At 42.9% G+C, this 16535-nt stretch overlaps 1 protein-coding gene across 3 annotated transcripts in view; it reads right to left on the bottom strand.

The window, feature by feature from the left end:
• The window catches only part of NWD2 (NACHT and WD repeat domain containing 2), a 204088-nt gene extending 195417 nt beyond the window's left edge, over window positions 1-8671 (bottom strand). For 2 of the 3 annotated variants that reach the window (XM_034958433.2, XM_034958434.2), the window contains exon 1: window positions 7427-8033. Coding sequence is in view for 1 of the 3 variants with exons in the window: in XM_003832152.5 (XP_003832200.3) it covers window positions 7891-8041 (151 nt within the window). In the remaining 2 variants the exon portion in view is untranslated. Of the gene's footprint in view, window positions 1-7426 lie in introns of all 3 variants that reach the window. The other variant, XM_003832152.5, reaches the window with a different exon arrangement.
• Between the last annotated feature and the right edge of the window lie 7864 nt (window positions 8672-16535).

The raw sequence follows: 16535 nt of genomic DNA, 5'->3' as shown, positions 1-16535 counted from the left end.
ACTATCATACTTGCAATGCCACTGGATTATGCTCTTGTTATCTCACATAATCTAATTATAACAAAGGGAGGTCAAAGAAACTGCAAAACATAAGGGGGGGGTTGTGGTAATTTTTAAAGTCAGCTACTATTAATTCCTCCCTTCCCTGTATGCACATACCTCTTCTCACATTAATAAATGGGGTCTAATTCTCCCCACCTTGAATCTAGACTAGACTGATAACTTGCACTGATGACAGAATGCAGCAAAATAAACATTCTGGGACTTCCAAGCCCAGGCCTTAAGAGGATGGGCAGCTTCCATTTCCTTTCTCTGAGGAAGCCAATCCCCTATAAGGAATCTTGGGCTGGACTCCTGAAAGATGAGCGAAAAGCTGGAGACGGAGAGAATACCCTCATGGAGGAGAACTGGGTGCCAGACATGTAAATGAAGCCTGCTGGGACCTTCCAGCCCAGCCAAGTCTAGGCTTAGCTGAAAGCAGCTGAATGAGTAACTCAATTCAACACCCCATGGAACAGAAGAGCCACCCAGCCAAGCCTTGCCCAAAATACCAACCACAGAACTGTGAGAAAGAAATCATTGTTGTTTTAAGCCACTCAGGTTTGGGATGAGTAGATACATAGCAATAGATAACTGAAAGAGAAATAAAATAGAAACCTTCACACACCTTTTCAAATAGCAAATGGTATCATTGCTCTGATATACACTGCTTACAGAAGAATTTTAAAAGATCTATAAGCTGATTTTTTTAAACTGCAAAGTCATGTATATAGTTTACCTTTATAGTCCAAGTCATCCTTTCTTCCAAATGTCATTTTAAATGAGCCACCTTCAAGGGCAAACAATAACATCACCTCAAGACATCAGTTCCACTTCTATTCAAAATGATAAAAGCTTTCTGCTGAATGATAAAGACTATTTCTTTCTATTCCCTGTGGAGATCTCATCATCACTCTGCCTCATATTTGATTATCATGCAGAATAGTTTCCATACCCTGGCTCCATTCATTATCGGGAAAGCCAAACTAACCCCTCATTCTGACCCCCTCCACACCTCGAGTTGGTTTACATAACCCTCCTTGGTGCTCCTTTAATGCTCCGTTCATATCATTAGCACAGTGCTCGTCACATATGTATTATTTATGTAAATACCCTAAGAGCAGAGACCTAGTCTGTTTTGTTCACTTTTCTGTATGCTAAGCACCAGAACAGCACTCCATATAGAGTAGTTGCTTCGTGAATATTTACTACTTGAGTGAGTGAATGCATCTGCTTCCCCCTGGCTAGATACTACCTCTTGGTGTTGATTATTCATTATCTCTTCCCTCCATTATCTATCTCCTTAGTACTGTAGGGGCTGAAAGCCTGAAGTTCCTAGACTTGCTTGTTGCTAGGGTCCAAATGCAATTCTGGTTCTACCAAAGGGATGCACCTGCATAAGATATGGAGAACAAAGTTCCTTCACTAGCAGTCATAGTGGCTAACATGCAGGTTTCAACAAATGTGTTTCTGCAGAGGCTGAGCAGCTACCCAGTACTCAGGGGCAGCTGTGATACTGGCAATGGCTTCTACAGTTTTCTGCCCTCTGGGTGGCAGCTTTGACAATATGAACTAAACACCCAGTGGTACCCCTGACTTTTGCTCCTCCAACCCCTATAATGATTTTTGGAAGCACCTAATTCCATGAAAGATCTGGGGTAGTTTGTATTTTACTACAGTCATGTGCCACATAATGACATACCAGTTAAGAATAAACCACGTATATAACAGTGGTCCCATAAGATTATAATACTGTATTTTTACAGTACCTTTATTATGTTTATTTATTGAGATGGAGTCTCTGTCACCTAGGCTGGAGTGCAGTGGTGTGATCTCAGCTCACTGCTGCCTCTGCCTCCCAGGCTCAAGCATTTCTCCTGCCTCAGCCTCCCAAGTAGCTGGGATTACAGATGCCCACCACCATGCTCAGCTAATTTTTGTATTTTTAGTAGATACGGGGTTTCACCATGCTGGCCAGGCTGGTCTCGAATTCCTGACCTCAAGTGATCCGCCCACCCACCTTGGTATCCCAAAGTTCTGGGATTATAGGCGTGAGCCACTGCATCCAGCCAACAGTACCTTTACTATGTTTAGGTATGTCTAGATACACAAATACTTACCCTTCTGTTACAATTGCCTATTCAGTATTCAGTACAATAACATGCTATACAGGTTTGTAGACTAGGAGCAGTAGGCTTTACCATATGACCTACGTGTATAGTAAACGGTATCATCTAGGTTGGTGTGAGTACACTACGATGTTCATACAATGACAAAATTGACTACGGACACATTTCCCAGAACATATCCCTGTCATTAAGCAATGCATGACTGTAGTGAGTTCTAATTTATATGCCTCTATAGACTGCATTCCTTGAGGGCAGGATATATTTATATTTGCTTAAACATGCCTGCACAGTGTCTGGATCATGGTAGAATGTAATAAAGATAATAATGACAAAAATAGCAAACATGTATTTAATATTTACTACATGCCCAGAACTGTCCTAAGTGCCTACATCTATTAGCTTATGTAATCTACTCAATAACTCTGTGAGACAGGTGATATCATTGACTTCTTTTACAAATTGGGAAACTGAAAACAAGTTAAGCAACTTGCTCCCAAGAAATCACAGCATTAAATAGTGGATTGAGGATTTAAATGCAGGAAACCTGGCTCCCAAGTCTAGCTAAAAATATCTGTATCTAATAATTTCTCCACTTGAATAACGTCTGCTTCAGGACTTAGAAGATACAACCACTAAAATTTTAGAACTCATTTACTCTAAATGTCCTATGTGCATTTATCATAATATAGCAACTCAGTATATTCCCCTTGACAACTTAGGTTTTAAAGATGTTCTTGTATCAAAATGGCTGTGTGTGTGTGTGTGTATACACACACATATATGCTTTTTGCTGTATTTTTTCCACTACTCATAAAGACAATAAAAAGGGAGCCACAGAAATAATCAGGATAGTAGGAAAAGTAAGAAGAATAATGGTGAAGAATACTGATAGGTTTCATGTGAATTTCTTAATGCAGATATGTCTGCCTTTTGTGTGGGGAAGCAAGCTCAAACAATTGAGCACTAGTTGTAGCAAATGAACCCATGTACACATATAAAGGGAAAGCATGTCTCTTGCTGTTACTTCCACTGTAACGGAGAACAAACTTTGCTATGGAGACCCCAAAGGCACGAAGAGTCTGGGAAGATGCAAAGCCATGCAGACAAAAGAAAACCAAGTAGTAATGGTATGAACACCTGATCAACACTGTGGACAAGAGTTCATGACTCTCAATAATGACCAGCACAGAAATCTGAGTGGACAGAAAAATGCATTAAATGTTAAAATATATTTTTCTCCACTTCAGATATCTTTTTGCATGCAGGGGGCAATGCACTAGTGTAGGATGCTGTCAGTTACTCCTTAGGGGAGAAGTATCTTAATCTTATGGCTGCAGTTGGAAGGAAAATCTGACCACAATAGCCCAGCCTCTGCTTTCTTTCTCGTAAAATTGCCATTCTCCTCCACTCCTCCATGTGTTAAGGTTTAAAGGGATCTGCTCTGTCCACGAGCCAGGGAGAGTGGTCTGTGCTCTGCCCACTGCTGACAATGACTGGGAGTAAAGCCTGTCTAATTCTTGGGTTCAATATTGGGAAACTCCCTTGCCCAGAGTTAAAACCATATTCTCCAACAAAAGTCTGTATCTTTTACTTGCAATTCCAAAAATCTCCAAAGCCTTGAAAATAAAAGGTTTTCCCGGATCCATCTGGTAGCAAAACTTGAAGTAACCTGAGTCCTTGATGGCCAAACCTGACCTTGACTGACATGAAGCTACTTAAAATCTGTGTCACTCCACTTGGAGCTTTGCTATCTGATACAATAGCCACATGTGTCTATTTAAATTCAAATCCATTAAAATTGTATAAAATTAAAAATTCATATTCTTAGTCATACTAGCCACATTTCAAATGCTCAATAGCCCTATGTGGCTAGTGTTACCATATCAGATAGACATTTCCAGCATCACAGAAAGTTCTGTATAACACTGACTTAGAGTGAACTCATGTTTCCTTACACACCTATTCATATCCGACATGGGTTGTTACCCCAGAACTCACATATTAGAGAGTATATAAGTATTTTTCCTCAAAATCTGAAAAAAGAGATTCCAAAATCACATCTGGCCCAGATGATCACAGATAATGGATTGTGGACCTGCACTGTTTTCATCAGTAATAAAAGTGATATTTTGGTCTTCCTTCTGTGTTAAGACTGTACCTTCCTATAAATTGATAAAGAATCAAGGCAGAGAAGAGGAGGGCCTTTACACTCTAATAACAGGGAGAGAATCTTGCAGGTTCCTTTCATCTCCATATGCATGGGCTATTTAGGCTAATCACAGTAAAGGATTTTATGTGGGTTTTAAAATCATCTTTCCAAGGAGCTAAAAGTGCTGTTCTGGCAGAAGTACAGTAGCTAAATGACTAGAAAACTTCCAAGGATTGATGAAGATGTCACAGATGGAATTTCTATGTTGGGTGGGAGGTGGAACTAGATGAAGTCCAAGGCCCATCCACTTAAGAAAATCTGGGATAATGCTATCACCTCCCCCACATGGGTCCTTCTCCAGCATCTTCCATGAGGTGGGGACTAGTCAGAGGCAGATACACTTCTGGACAAGAATGTGTCAATTAGAGTCCAGCACATTTTGAAATTTCCTTGAATGCCTCGGACTACCTCTTGGTGGGAGCAAAGTGGGTCAGCATAGCCATGTTCCCTGCCAGCTGTTCATACTCTTTAAGTCTGACAGCCAGAAGATGCTGGACAGCGCTTATTCCCCCTATCTGGATTGTCTTGCCCACGTGGTGTGAGATATTTCACAGAGATCTGTCAAGAGCCTAGGCTGGACAAGAGAATATCAAGTGTTGTCAGGGTCCTATAGGCTCTACTCTTTCACTCTGCTATATGAATTCTGGCAAGTGGTATAATTTGATACAGCCTCAGTAATCTCATCCGTAGAATAGATGGAACACCCCTGGTCCACTACCCTCAGAGGGTTGTTTGAGGATAGAAATCAAAATGAAAATATTGAATGAACTAATATATGGGAAAGCAATTTTTTCATTCTAAAGAAATTCTACGGTTAGGTGCGGTGGCTCACACCTGTAATCCCAGCACTTTGGGAGGCTGAGGCAGGTGGATCACCTGAGGTCAGGAGTTTGAGACCAGCCTGGCTAACATGATGAAACCTCGTTGCTACTAAAAGTACAAAAATTAGCTGGGCGTAGTGGTGGGCACCTGTAATCCCAGCTACTCTGGAGGCTGAGGCAGGAGAAGAGCTTGGAGCCGGGAGGCGGAGGTTGCAGTGAGCCGAGATTGCGCCACTGCACTCCAGCCTGGGTGACAAGAGCGAGACTCTGTCTCAAAAAAAAAAAAAATTCTATTCATTCTATTATCTATTTCATTCTATTATCTTCGTTACCGATGGGGAAATTCCATGCAAGCCTTGCAAAGCACTACCTATTAAAACAATACTCCAAGCAAAATCCTTGCTGGGTTCTGAGTATTGCTGTGAGTTCAACACAAAGCAGCTTTTATTTAGAACATAAATTGGATTTCCGCTTGTAAAGGAAAGCATGAGATAATGTTCTTTGTCTTAATTTGACAGTAGAGAGGCTCTTCAGTATTGGCCAAGAATCTAATATTGGATCATACCAAAACACAGGCATTTGCTTTCTAAATTGCATCCATAAAGATCCCACGGTCAAGTGCTGCCTCTGACAGAGCATTTACTAAGATTTTAAGGCTTCACGTTCAGATCATTAAAAATGCCCATCTGTCTTTTTTATTTAATATGCCATCCGCTCTCCAATTTGGATAAAATCTGAGATCCTGCCCCTATTGAAACTTCCCAGGTAAGCTTCACATTTCTGTTTTGTTTGTTAAGATCCTTGTGGAAGCTGTCCAGCTCAAACCGTAGCCAAGGGGCATGACTGGCTCCTCCCTCCTGTTTGCTTTCCTAGGGTTAATCTGTGCTAAAGCTTTTATTTGAAGAAACTAGGAAATTTGAAGAATCATATGGACAGGCTTAAAAAAATGACATTAACCTTGAGTACTAACTCAATATTAAGCTGATAGTATAAATTCAGTAACGTTTTTATCTTAGAAATTGCAAATCTAGACAGCAAGAAAAAAATTACACATATTAGCAGAATTCTTCTTGTATTTTAGAAGCCGCAAGTTTAAAGAAAAAGAGTGATTTAGCTAGCTTCACATCAGCAGATTGAAACACATTTCACATGACTTTTTTAAAAGCTCAGAACTAAAAATGTCTAACATTTAAACATTTTCTAACATAATTCTCTCACTTAAAAATGTTCTAGCAATATTTTAAAGAAGTAACCCTCAACCCTTAAGTCGCGGATTGCCTTAAATAGGCTGAATATCTCCATTTTTTTTCCTTTAAATCCAGATATAGGTACAAATCCTAGACGACATCTTTGAGATAGAATGATTTTTTGAGTGTACCATATCATCCTAAAAGCCTCCTTAAGTTCTTTGAAAGTGAACTGTAAACTGATAAGAGGACAGTCGTGCCGTGCCCCAAGAGTATATCGTCTTTCTAATACTAATTAGTGCACGTTATCTTTTTGATTCTCTCCCCAACTCCTTCTCATAATGTAAGCTTTACCTCAGACTTCTGCTAGTGCTATTTTTTCCGAAACGGTAATTTTCTAGAAAGTTACTTTTGTTGGTCTTCTCCGAAAGCTTTTTCAAGAAACCAGAAGCTTGGGTTTTCAAATGAGAATTATATCCAATGATCGTTTGAATGTGGACTTTTCTCCTCGACTCTTTTCGACCCAAGGCTTGTTAGAGTGCAGAAAACGTTAATTCTCAAATCTTTCACCTCTGTCCGTCTCCTACAGACTCATAGCCAAACATTTTTTTTTCCTAGAAAAGAGCAATTCCTGCAGTTTTATCCTGCCCCAGTCAAATACATCTTACCTTCCCCAACCCCCCAATTACTGGGAATGAAATCTAACGTTGAGGACTAAGGACTGGAAGGTAGTGATGAGCCAGGATTTGACCGCCCAGCGTTCAACCTCTGTGGTTGTGAATGCAACAAGAAATCAACAAGTTTTCATGGAGTGCCTACCAGGTGCCTTAAGCAGGAACATGACTGAGTAGGCCAAGTTTTAGATACAGGAGACCAAGCCCTGTGACCCAACTGAGATGAGCCCATCCTGCGCGCCCCACCGCGAAGCCTGTTCCGGGACCCACAGAGGGTGTCCCCCTCGACCTCCGATTCACAGAAGTCTGCTTGGCCTCTGCAAAGGGCACCATCGCACCTGCAGGAGGAGAGTCTCAAGGAACTCACCTCGCCTCAGCTGGAAAAAGTGGCCAAGGAGGTAGCCCCGCACTCAGGAACCCGCCTCGGGGAGGAGAGCTACTGTTGTGTTTGCGGTCATCTCGGAGAAGAAACCGCTTAAAAAAAAAAAAAAAAAAAAAAAGGGCGGGGGAAAGGAGGTGGTGGCGGCGGCGGCGGCAGAATGGAGCTTCCAGAAGGGCCGGCTAATGCCTTGGATGTTTCTTGGATTGACCCAGGGGAATAACCCGGGGTGGAGAATGGGTGTCCTAATAGAAGTGTGCAGGCAAAACCGACCAGCGAGGGGAGAAAAAAAGTGATTCAAATTAAATTCCCACGCGCTCAGGGCGGCCACGGCTTTAGCTGGAGGAAGGGAGCGCAGGGCGCACCGGGCTGTGGGGCGGACACACACTCTCCGGCTCCCGCAGCGCTGACGGACAGAAGGACGGACGGGCAAACCCGAGCGAGGGACGTACCTTCAGGGTTGGCGCTGATGAAGACCCGGACGCTGCGGCCGGCGGGCACGAGGTGAGAGGGCAGGGCCGTGAGGTTCCCAGAGAAAGCCGCCCGCCGGAGCGCAGAGTCTCGGGGACAGGGCAGCTTGGTGCCCGCGCCGGCCGGCCACATCGCCCTCTGGGAGGAACAGCCACTGCCGCCGCCGCCACCTCCTGCTCCTCGGGTTCCTGCCCGCGGCTCCACGGAACGGCTCAGCAGGCGGTCGATCTCAGCAGGCGGCGCGGCTCAGAGCCGCTCCGAGCCCGAAGCGCCTTTGGCGAGCTCCGTGGCGCACAGCACCCGCCGGCGAGGAGAAGCCATACGGACCCTCGGGCTCCTGTCGCGGCGGTCTCCTGCCCTTCTGGGCCTCCGCCTTCGCCCGCTGCTAGGGCTCCGAGCAGCAGCCAGCTGGAGCGGGAGGTCAGTGTGGCGGCGGCTACGCGCGCAGCGCCCGTTTGCGCCGGGAAGCGCCGGCGGCCATCTCCCCGCCCGCGCCCGCCGTGGGAGGAGGGGGCCGCCAGGCGGCAGGGACCGTACGAGTGAGGAGAGCAGATGAAACTTTATGTACGAGAAGGCGTCCCGACTTTATCCGAGCCCGCCTCTCTCGGGCGCAGAAATAACTTGCGGCTTAGAGGACGGCCGGGGCTTGGGCGCGGGGACCTCGGGGGTGCGCAGGAGCCTCCCGGACTCTTCTGTGGACAGCCGAGGGCTCCTGTCTGCCTCCGTGGTGGAGGACAAGAAATCAATTAGCCTGAGATTTCTACTACGCCCCCTCCAACTCTCCTAAAGGTCACACAAGCCCTGAGAATTTTCGGGAATCCACACGTTCGGGCGTCAGTGCGTCTCTGCCCAAGTACAGGGAATCCAGCCTCAAAGTTCGACGCACACAACCCCAAGCCAGACCCGGAGAGTTTAAAGCATCAAGTCTCCAGATTGTCTCTGGCGTCCTGGAGGGACGATCGCTTCATCCCTATCTCTCCTGGCGCAGGTGGCAGCGTCCTGCCGCTCCGCTTGCTCCCCACGCGCGCTTGAGCGGGGTTTTTATAGCCAAGCTGCGCCGTTCACGTGCTCCTCGCCGCGTGGTCCCGGAACCTTTCTGGGAGCGGATCTCCGCGGGTAGTTCCTCCGAGGCCTCCAAGGTTCCTAGGGGCCTTTCTGCTCCCATCAAGGCGCACTCACCGGCTGTTCTGCTCGCCTGGCAGCTCCCGGGCCCGTCGGCCGCCAGGTTGCTAGAGCCCCGCGCGGCCGGGTGCGCACCTGGGCCGGGCGGGAGGGTGTGGGTTCTCTGGAGCGCCCCCCAGCACAACGTTACGCAAAGTGCAGGTGGCCGTGGATTGGGACCGGGGTGCGAGAAATCGGAGCTGGCTGTGGGCAGCAGCTTCTTGTGTGCGCTTCAGCCGCTCTTCAAAGTCAGTGCAACGCGTAGGTCAGCTCCACCTGAAGCTGATCCAGGGCGGCCACAGAGGACGCGGGGCCGTCCTCGGGTTCCGGGCTCAAGGTGGACGGCTCAGGGGTCCAGTCCACGTCCTAGGTGACATGAGACGCAGAGGGACCCAGATGTAAAATCGCCCTCTCCCTTCCACTCCACTGCACCCATGGAAATACTGCATAAGCCAGGACAGGAACGAAGACCTCGCAAAATAAAGTGTAATTGTGTTGGGGGCCAACGGCGCAGGGAGAAGGGAGTGTTTGTAGCCTTAATTGCAGTTTAGTCAATAAATCACTTATTCTGGGCTTCTGGGCAGGAACACCTGTCTTTTAGGGAAGAAGAACAGTTTTTCCAAATCTCTGAGATTGGGGAAGGGGTGGGCGGGCACAGGGTGAGGCAGTTCAGACGCAAGTGTTCTCTTCTTGCCTGGATGGTCCTAACCTAAGCAGCCCGGCCTCCTCTGGGCCTGCACTTCCTCTGGGGCCTGCTGGTGGCAGTGAAGTCCTATGCACTGCTGTTCATTTTTTTTACCCCACCCCAGCCCCAACACACACGTTCTGGGGTAACCTCTTTGGAAGAATTGGGTCTCTAGGTTTGTAAGGCTGCCTCTCCACTCCTGAGAACCAGGGGGCAGACAGCAGCAGTTCTTACTTTGTGATAATTTGATGCAACCCGTAAAGAAGGCTTGAACATACCCAGTTATTTAATTGATTCAATTTCTTCACTCCAGAGTCATTCTCGGGTGGAAATGTTCTCAGCAGGAAGGGGGTCCCTGAAAGAACCTCTATTGTCTCAAGAGGTATGGACTGAGAGCTGTGGAAAGGTCATGAATATGCGGTATTTATTGCATATCATCGTGTATGAATATACAGTATCTATTACTGGAGAAAAGAGCTAGGATCACTTTATGCCTGATCTCAATATTGTTTATAAAAGAGTGATTAGAAGTTGCCAGATTGTCAGGGACCTGCCTTCCTGCCTTTCTTTTTTCTCTTACTTCTTTGTTTGTTTCTCTCTTCTCAGAAATAGGATTAGTATTTGTGTCTTCTGACCTTTGCTTCAGATCTCAAAGTGTTGCATTTTCTTTGGATGACTTTGGGATTTTTGGCAGCCTCTATAACCTAATTAACTGTTCTAGACAGGCCGAAGTTTAGCATTTGCCAGTGTCACTGCAGACCAAGGCTGCAGAGGAGAGAGAATTTCACATTGTCTGTGGGCCATGCTGTAAAAGGCTCTTTGCACAACCAGCCTTGCCTCAGCTAGAGAGGCTGCTGTCTTTGGAGTATTCTACCTAAGAAGGATACCAATTACTCACCTCCCTCAAAACACACACACACACACACACACACACACACACACACACACACACGCATGTACATGCAAAAACAATCTTCTTCCACATTCTTCAGCTTGCAAGCATCTGACATCCTGACACCAGATATTGATTTCTTAGCACACAAATACCAATAAAGGAGGTGTCACCTATGGTGATAACACTTTATTATAAATTATTTAGATTTATTTCTTAACCTGAGGAACCAGAAAGAAAGAATGAGAGAGAGAGACAAATGAGAGGGAGAGGGCATAATTTTGGAAGGCTGACCCTGATTTTCAAGACAACTTTGTTTTTTTATATCCGATTAAAATATTTTCTAAATGTTTTCTTCTTGTCCATAAATACTGGGAGTTTTTGAACCATGACAGGAGCCGTGATACCTGGATCCTGGCTCTACCATTAACGAGTTATGTGACCTTGAACAAGTCATTTAACTTTTTTGAGGCTTGGTTTTCTTATGTGTAAAATGTAATAACATTTCTTATGTGTAAAACACTTTACACAAGAAAACCAAGGCTCAAAAAATGAAATGACTCAAACCAAGTCAAATGACTCAAAACCAAGACTCAAAACAAGTGAAATGACTTGTTAAAGGTCACATAACGAGTTAGTGGCAGAGCCAGGATCCAGGTATCACGGCTTCTGTTCCAGTGCTTGTTGCAACATACCACCTCTATTTTCTAATTTTGCTCAGGTCTGGCCCTTGAGGACATCTTTGTTAACCTGAACAATGGGTACTCAGGCCTGTGTTCACAGGTGTGGAAGGCTGGATATCATTTCTGCTTTCTAGATAGGAAAGAAGATCATTGTCTGCATGATCACACAGGACTAGACTCTTCCAGCTTCTAGGTTGTTGATCTGATGACAAACACTTCCAGATTCTGTGTTTCTTTTGGGTCCTGCTCTTTCTTCCTGAGACCACAGGTAAATCTGTACCATCCCAGACATGGGCTGGAGAATTTAAAGCATCTAGAAATGGGAAGGTGAAAGTACATGAGGAATGAGCCTGGGACCAAGACTGTGATCAAAAACAAGCATTCCCCTCTCCATCCTCTCACCCTACCACCAATTAGTAGGCTAGAGAGGTGCCTTATCCTTATAAAACAATGGGAGCTAGCTCTTTATAAAACAAGGGTGCCAAAGGTAAAATTACCACTAGCTTCATTCTACTCACTGAGCTAGAAGGAGCCTTGTGATCATGAAATGAAACCCCCTTTAATATGTAGATGATGCCCAAATTGTAATTTTATTAAATGAGTGGAAAGAAAATTACTTCCTAATAATACTGATATATGAGGATTTCCCATATTCTTGACCTGGTGTTAGGCTTTTAATAGGCATCTCATTTAATCACACTACATCCAGGGTCTGGGCCCAGCACCTCCTATCTCCAAGTCTGACATCCCTTCTTGGACACTACTGTTCCTGTATATCTTTTGTTATGTGCATTCATTACCTTTTGTAATGTATGTGCACTTTGCTTGCTCCGAAGTCTATGGTATGCACATGTACCTCACCTACTTCCCTTCACTGTGACGGCTGATGATTTTTTTCCCCCAGCTTCGTGGCTTTGTCACATGTCCAGTTCATTCCTCGTAGGTGCTGGAGGTAGTGATCAAAAGGCACAAAACTAGAGTCCCTGTGACTGACTGTGACCCAGCAGAAAGAGTGCCCATCACCCAACCTGTATTTGCCTGCAGGTGCATTCCCATGTGTGTACGTCAAATATCCTGGTCAGGAAACCTGTGGATCATTCTTCCATGAAATAAATTTGTTCTGTTATGGATAGAAGTGAAATAGAGCCCCTAGTGTCATGAAGAAGACCACATTAGCACATCATGCCACTCTTACTATTTTAGGGACTCCACCCAGTGAAGTCAGTGATGTGCTGTTCTTGCTTCCCTAGCTTGAAGAAGAGTATCAGACTTAATATTACATTCATACAGTGGCTCTGTGATTTGGGTGATAAATAATTGAATCTGCTTTGCTAATGTGAGAAATAGATTATTCAGGGTCACTCAAGCCAGGGTTCCACTTTTCAAAGTTCCAGGTGGTAAGCTAGATCATTAGGAACCCACTTATTTGTTTACAATATGGAAATTTTCAGTCTTTGTGAGAATTTGTCAGCATAACAATTTGCCAACAGAGATTGTTGATTCAGAGGTGTCTGTGGCATGATAGAATTCACAGCAGCACAGTTTTAAATAAAGTTACACCTTTCAGAAAGCGCTCTGATGTTTTCATGACTCAGAAATTCTAACTTTACCTCCACCCCCTTCCAAATCTGCGTAATGTATTTTTTGAGCAGCCTTCCTCTTACAACCTTCTAAACACATTGCTATGAGAGCACTATGCATGCCACACAAAGTAGAAGAAAGTTAAAGAAGTTTGAAGTAAAAGTTTGTAGATTATTTTGTATTTCTAAATTAAATATTTTATTTTCATTTTGTAATTGCCAAGGTTGTTTTTTTTTTTTCTCCTTCATGACAATCTCAAATACAGTACCTTACAAAACCCTCCTCTTGCTTGTTTCATCATCTGATACTTATTTGGAGAGTTGCTTTTTACAAAGCACTTTCATACATGTTAGCTCATTTACTTTTATTCTAACCTTCTAAAATAGGTTCTGCATTAACATTATTTCCCTCTCCTCTCCAATTTTTAATGTGAAGCTCAAGTGATTTTAGTGGCATGTTTAGGTTCACTCAGTTGCTGGATAGCAGAGCCAATGTCAAAACTAGATCTCTGAACGTGAAGCCGTAGATCATTTATAATATACCACGTGGCTGCCAACGTATAACAAGATCCATTTAGCCAAATTGATTAAACATCATTTGCACTTCTCTATAAAATTTATACTGGTGGGTAGGCAAACCAAATAATATAGTGTATAAAACACTCTACTTGGATGGCAATGTTAGCTACATTGCCTATTTACATTGACTCATATTTTTATTGAGCAGAAGCTAACTTCCACATCTTTTAATTCTGCTAACAACTCAGTTTTGTAGATAAGTATAAGAGGCTGAGACTTTAAATGACTTGTCCAAATTCAGATAGCTAATAAGTTGGCAAAGCTAGAATGTGAACCAGATTTATCTCACCCTTATGCTAGATGGAGTCTTTTCATCATGTAACACTAAATCCACATGAATAAGAAGGAAATCTTCCCTTTACACTACTCTATATTGACATGGCCCAAATATCTTAAATATATTGTCCAGGTCAATCATTGTTTTCTTATTTTTTAAGTGCTTGTACTTAGCTAGAATAGTATGAGGCTTGAATGTATTTTGAATCTGCTTTTCTTTTCAAAATACCTTAATGGGATAAAGTGTTTTTATTTGCATATTTTTGCAATTTGCATATTTTCTGCAAAAATTCAATATAGATGATGATTCTATAACAGTCTCTCTAAATATATTTATTTGGATTCTACTTTCTGAAAAACTACTATGAGTTTGCCATCTTCCTTTTCTCACCATTCTTATAGTTATGCTTTATGTTTATTATTTAATAAGATTTATTTCTCCACCAAATAAGAGTCTCCATCACAATCCTTTAGCCTGAATTAGTTATAGAGTTGCACTATGCATCTCCTTGGGTTACCCCTTGTAAATGTAAATTATCTTATCGCCTAAATTTAGAAAGCCATATGCAGAAATTGACAGGTCATTTACATTCAGTTCAAAGAAGAGGATAGGCAGCCAATTATATTGTGTTGAAGCCTTGAGAAACATTTTACAAATCAAATGATTCAAAAACAGGTTTTAAATTCCTAACTCCTGTCACTTCTTGATAAGTATGGGAAGATCATTCCGCTATCATTTGAAAGATTTAGAACAAACTTAAAATTTAGGGGACTGGCTTTATTCCTCTCCAAATAAATATAGTGTAGCTTTTTTATTATAAAAATGTATATTAATGTATCTTTTTATTTGCATATTTTATCATATATTTTTATTATAAAATATAATTGTATGTAACATTTTAAGAGATGCTGACCTATTTGATCTATAGATCCTGATCTATTCCTGCATTAGTCAAGATTTTTTAGTGGCAAATAACCAAAATCAACAAGTTTCTTTTCAGAACACAGGAGTTTATGCAGAACACATGGCCAGAAAGGAATTGAGTCTCAAGACAAATTGGAACCAGGAATAAGAAATGTCCTTGAGATAAATGGACATTATTTTACTGATTTTCCAGATCTCATCTCTGGTTCTTTCTAAGCAACAAGAACATCTCTTTCCCTTGCATCTCTCTTTTTCTCTTGTGTGAGCACAGGCATGCACACACACATACCCCCACATAACTTTCTTTGATAGTTAATACTCATGAGCCACATGGAAAGACTGATTCTTTTTTGAAATCCTTTTCAGGAACTAGGGAACAGCAAAGTAATTGAGTAAACATATTTGTGTTCATTTTAAGTTGATGCTTTCCTGTGGCTCTTTCCACTCTTCCAGGAAGTTAGCATACCCCAACACAAATACTAACGTAAAACTGTACTCACAGTTTACCTTTTGTTTTTCTCTGCTGTCAAAAAATAATTACTATGTACTTCATATTAGCAAGGACATCACTGGGTTTGTTCCTCCAAACGAATCTTTCTCTGGAAAGAATTTTGTAATTCTTTCTTTTTATTTAAATAAGTGATTTTTGGAAAATGATTTAAACACTACTTGCTCAGTTGTAAGATGCTCAGGGGAGTAAACTAAGTAGGAAGGAGTGAGTCAAATTAGAATTTTGCCACCTGTTATGGTTTGGCTGTGTCCCCTACCCAAATCTCATCTTGAATTGTAGCTCCCTTAATTCCCACATGTGGTGAGAGGGACGTGGTAGAAGGTAATTGAGTCATGGGGGAGGGTCTTTCCTGTGCTGTTCTTATGATAATGAATAAGTCTCATGAGATCAGATGGTTTTATAAGGGGGAGTTCCCCTGCACACATCCTTTTGACTGCTGCCATGTAAGACATGACTTTGCTCCTCCTTTGCCTTCCACCATGATTGTGAGGTCTCCCCAACTACCTAGAACTGTGAGTTCATTAAACCTTTTTTTCCTTATAAATTACCCAGTCTCAAGTATGTCTTCATTAGCAGTGTAAGGACAGACTAATACACAGTCTCCTCTGAATAATAGTGTTAATGAAGATATGACAATAAAATTTACTGAATATAATCTAATGTATGGCTCAACCATCCTTTGAAATCAAGTACTTCTTATATATACGATTTAGATAGAAAAATAAGGAATCACCCATGTGTCCTACACAAGGTTCTTAGCTGAAAACAACAGAACTGGTGCTGATTAACTTAAGCATATAAGCAATTTACTGGAAAATTATTAGATAGTAATGGTACTGTTGAGAGCTAGAGAACCAGGCTTGGAAAATGAGAGGAGACTGGAAGAGGTCAGCAGATTGGATCCACAGTCAAAATAAGCATCACAGAGACAGACATTTAGGGCAGCCTTGCTGTTGCTGCTGTCAAATCCTGAACACTGCACTGCACCCGTTACCACCAGTACCACCACTGGCATTATTGCCACTGAGTCCTAGACATTGCCATGCCTATTGCCCCACACAGTTCTTCACTCTGGCTTCTGGGGCCAGAGAACCTGGGAGAGTGAGTATCTGTCCTGGACAAAGATTCAGACTATGCAGGATGTATGAACACTGGAAGGGTTTTGGAGGTTAGATTGTCAAAATCCTCACACACCTTTCTCCAGAAAATGTATCGTACACTTCCTCTGGTCTTATTAATATATGGCTCAGAACATTTCAATGCCATGAACAAAAAATGAGTTGAATGCCTTTTGTATTCCTAGTAATGAAAGTAGAATAATAATGCCCGACCAC

The sequence above is a fragment of the Pan paniscus genome, chromosome 3 (genome assembly GCF_029289425.2).
Source record: "Pan paniscus chromosome 3, NHGRI_mPanPan1-v2.0_pri, whole genome shotgun sequence".
In the NCBI taxonomy this organism is placed as follows: Eukaryota; Metazoa; Chordata; class Mammalia; order Primates; family Hominidae; genus Pan; species Pan paniscus.
Note: the sequence above shows the minus strand (reverse complement) of the source record. Positions and strands in the feature narration are given on the sequence as shown.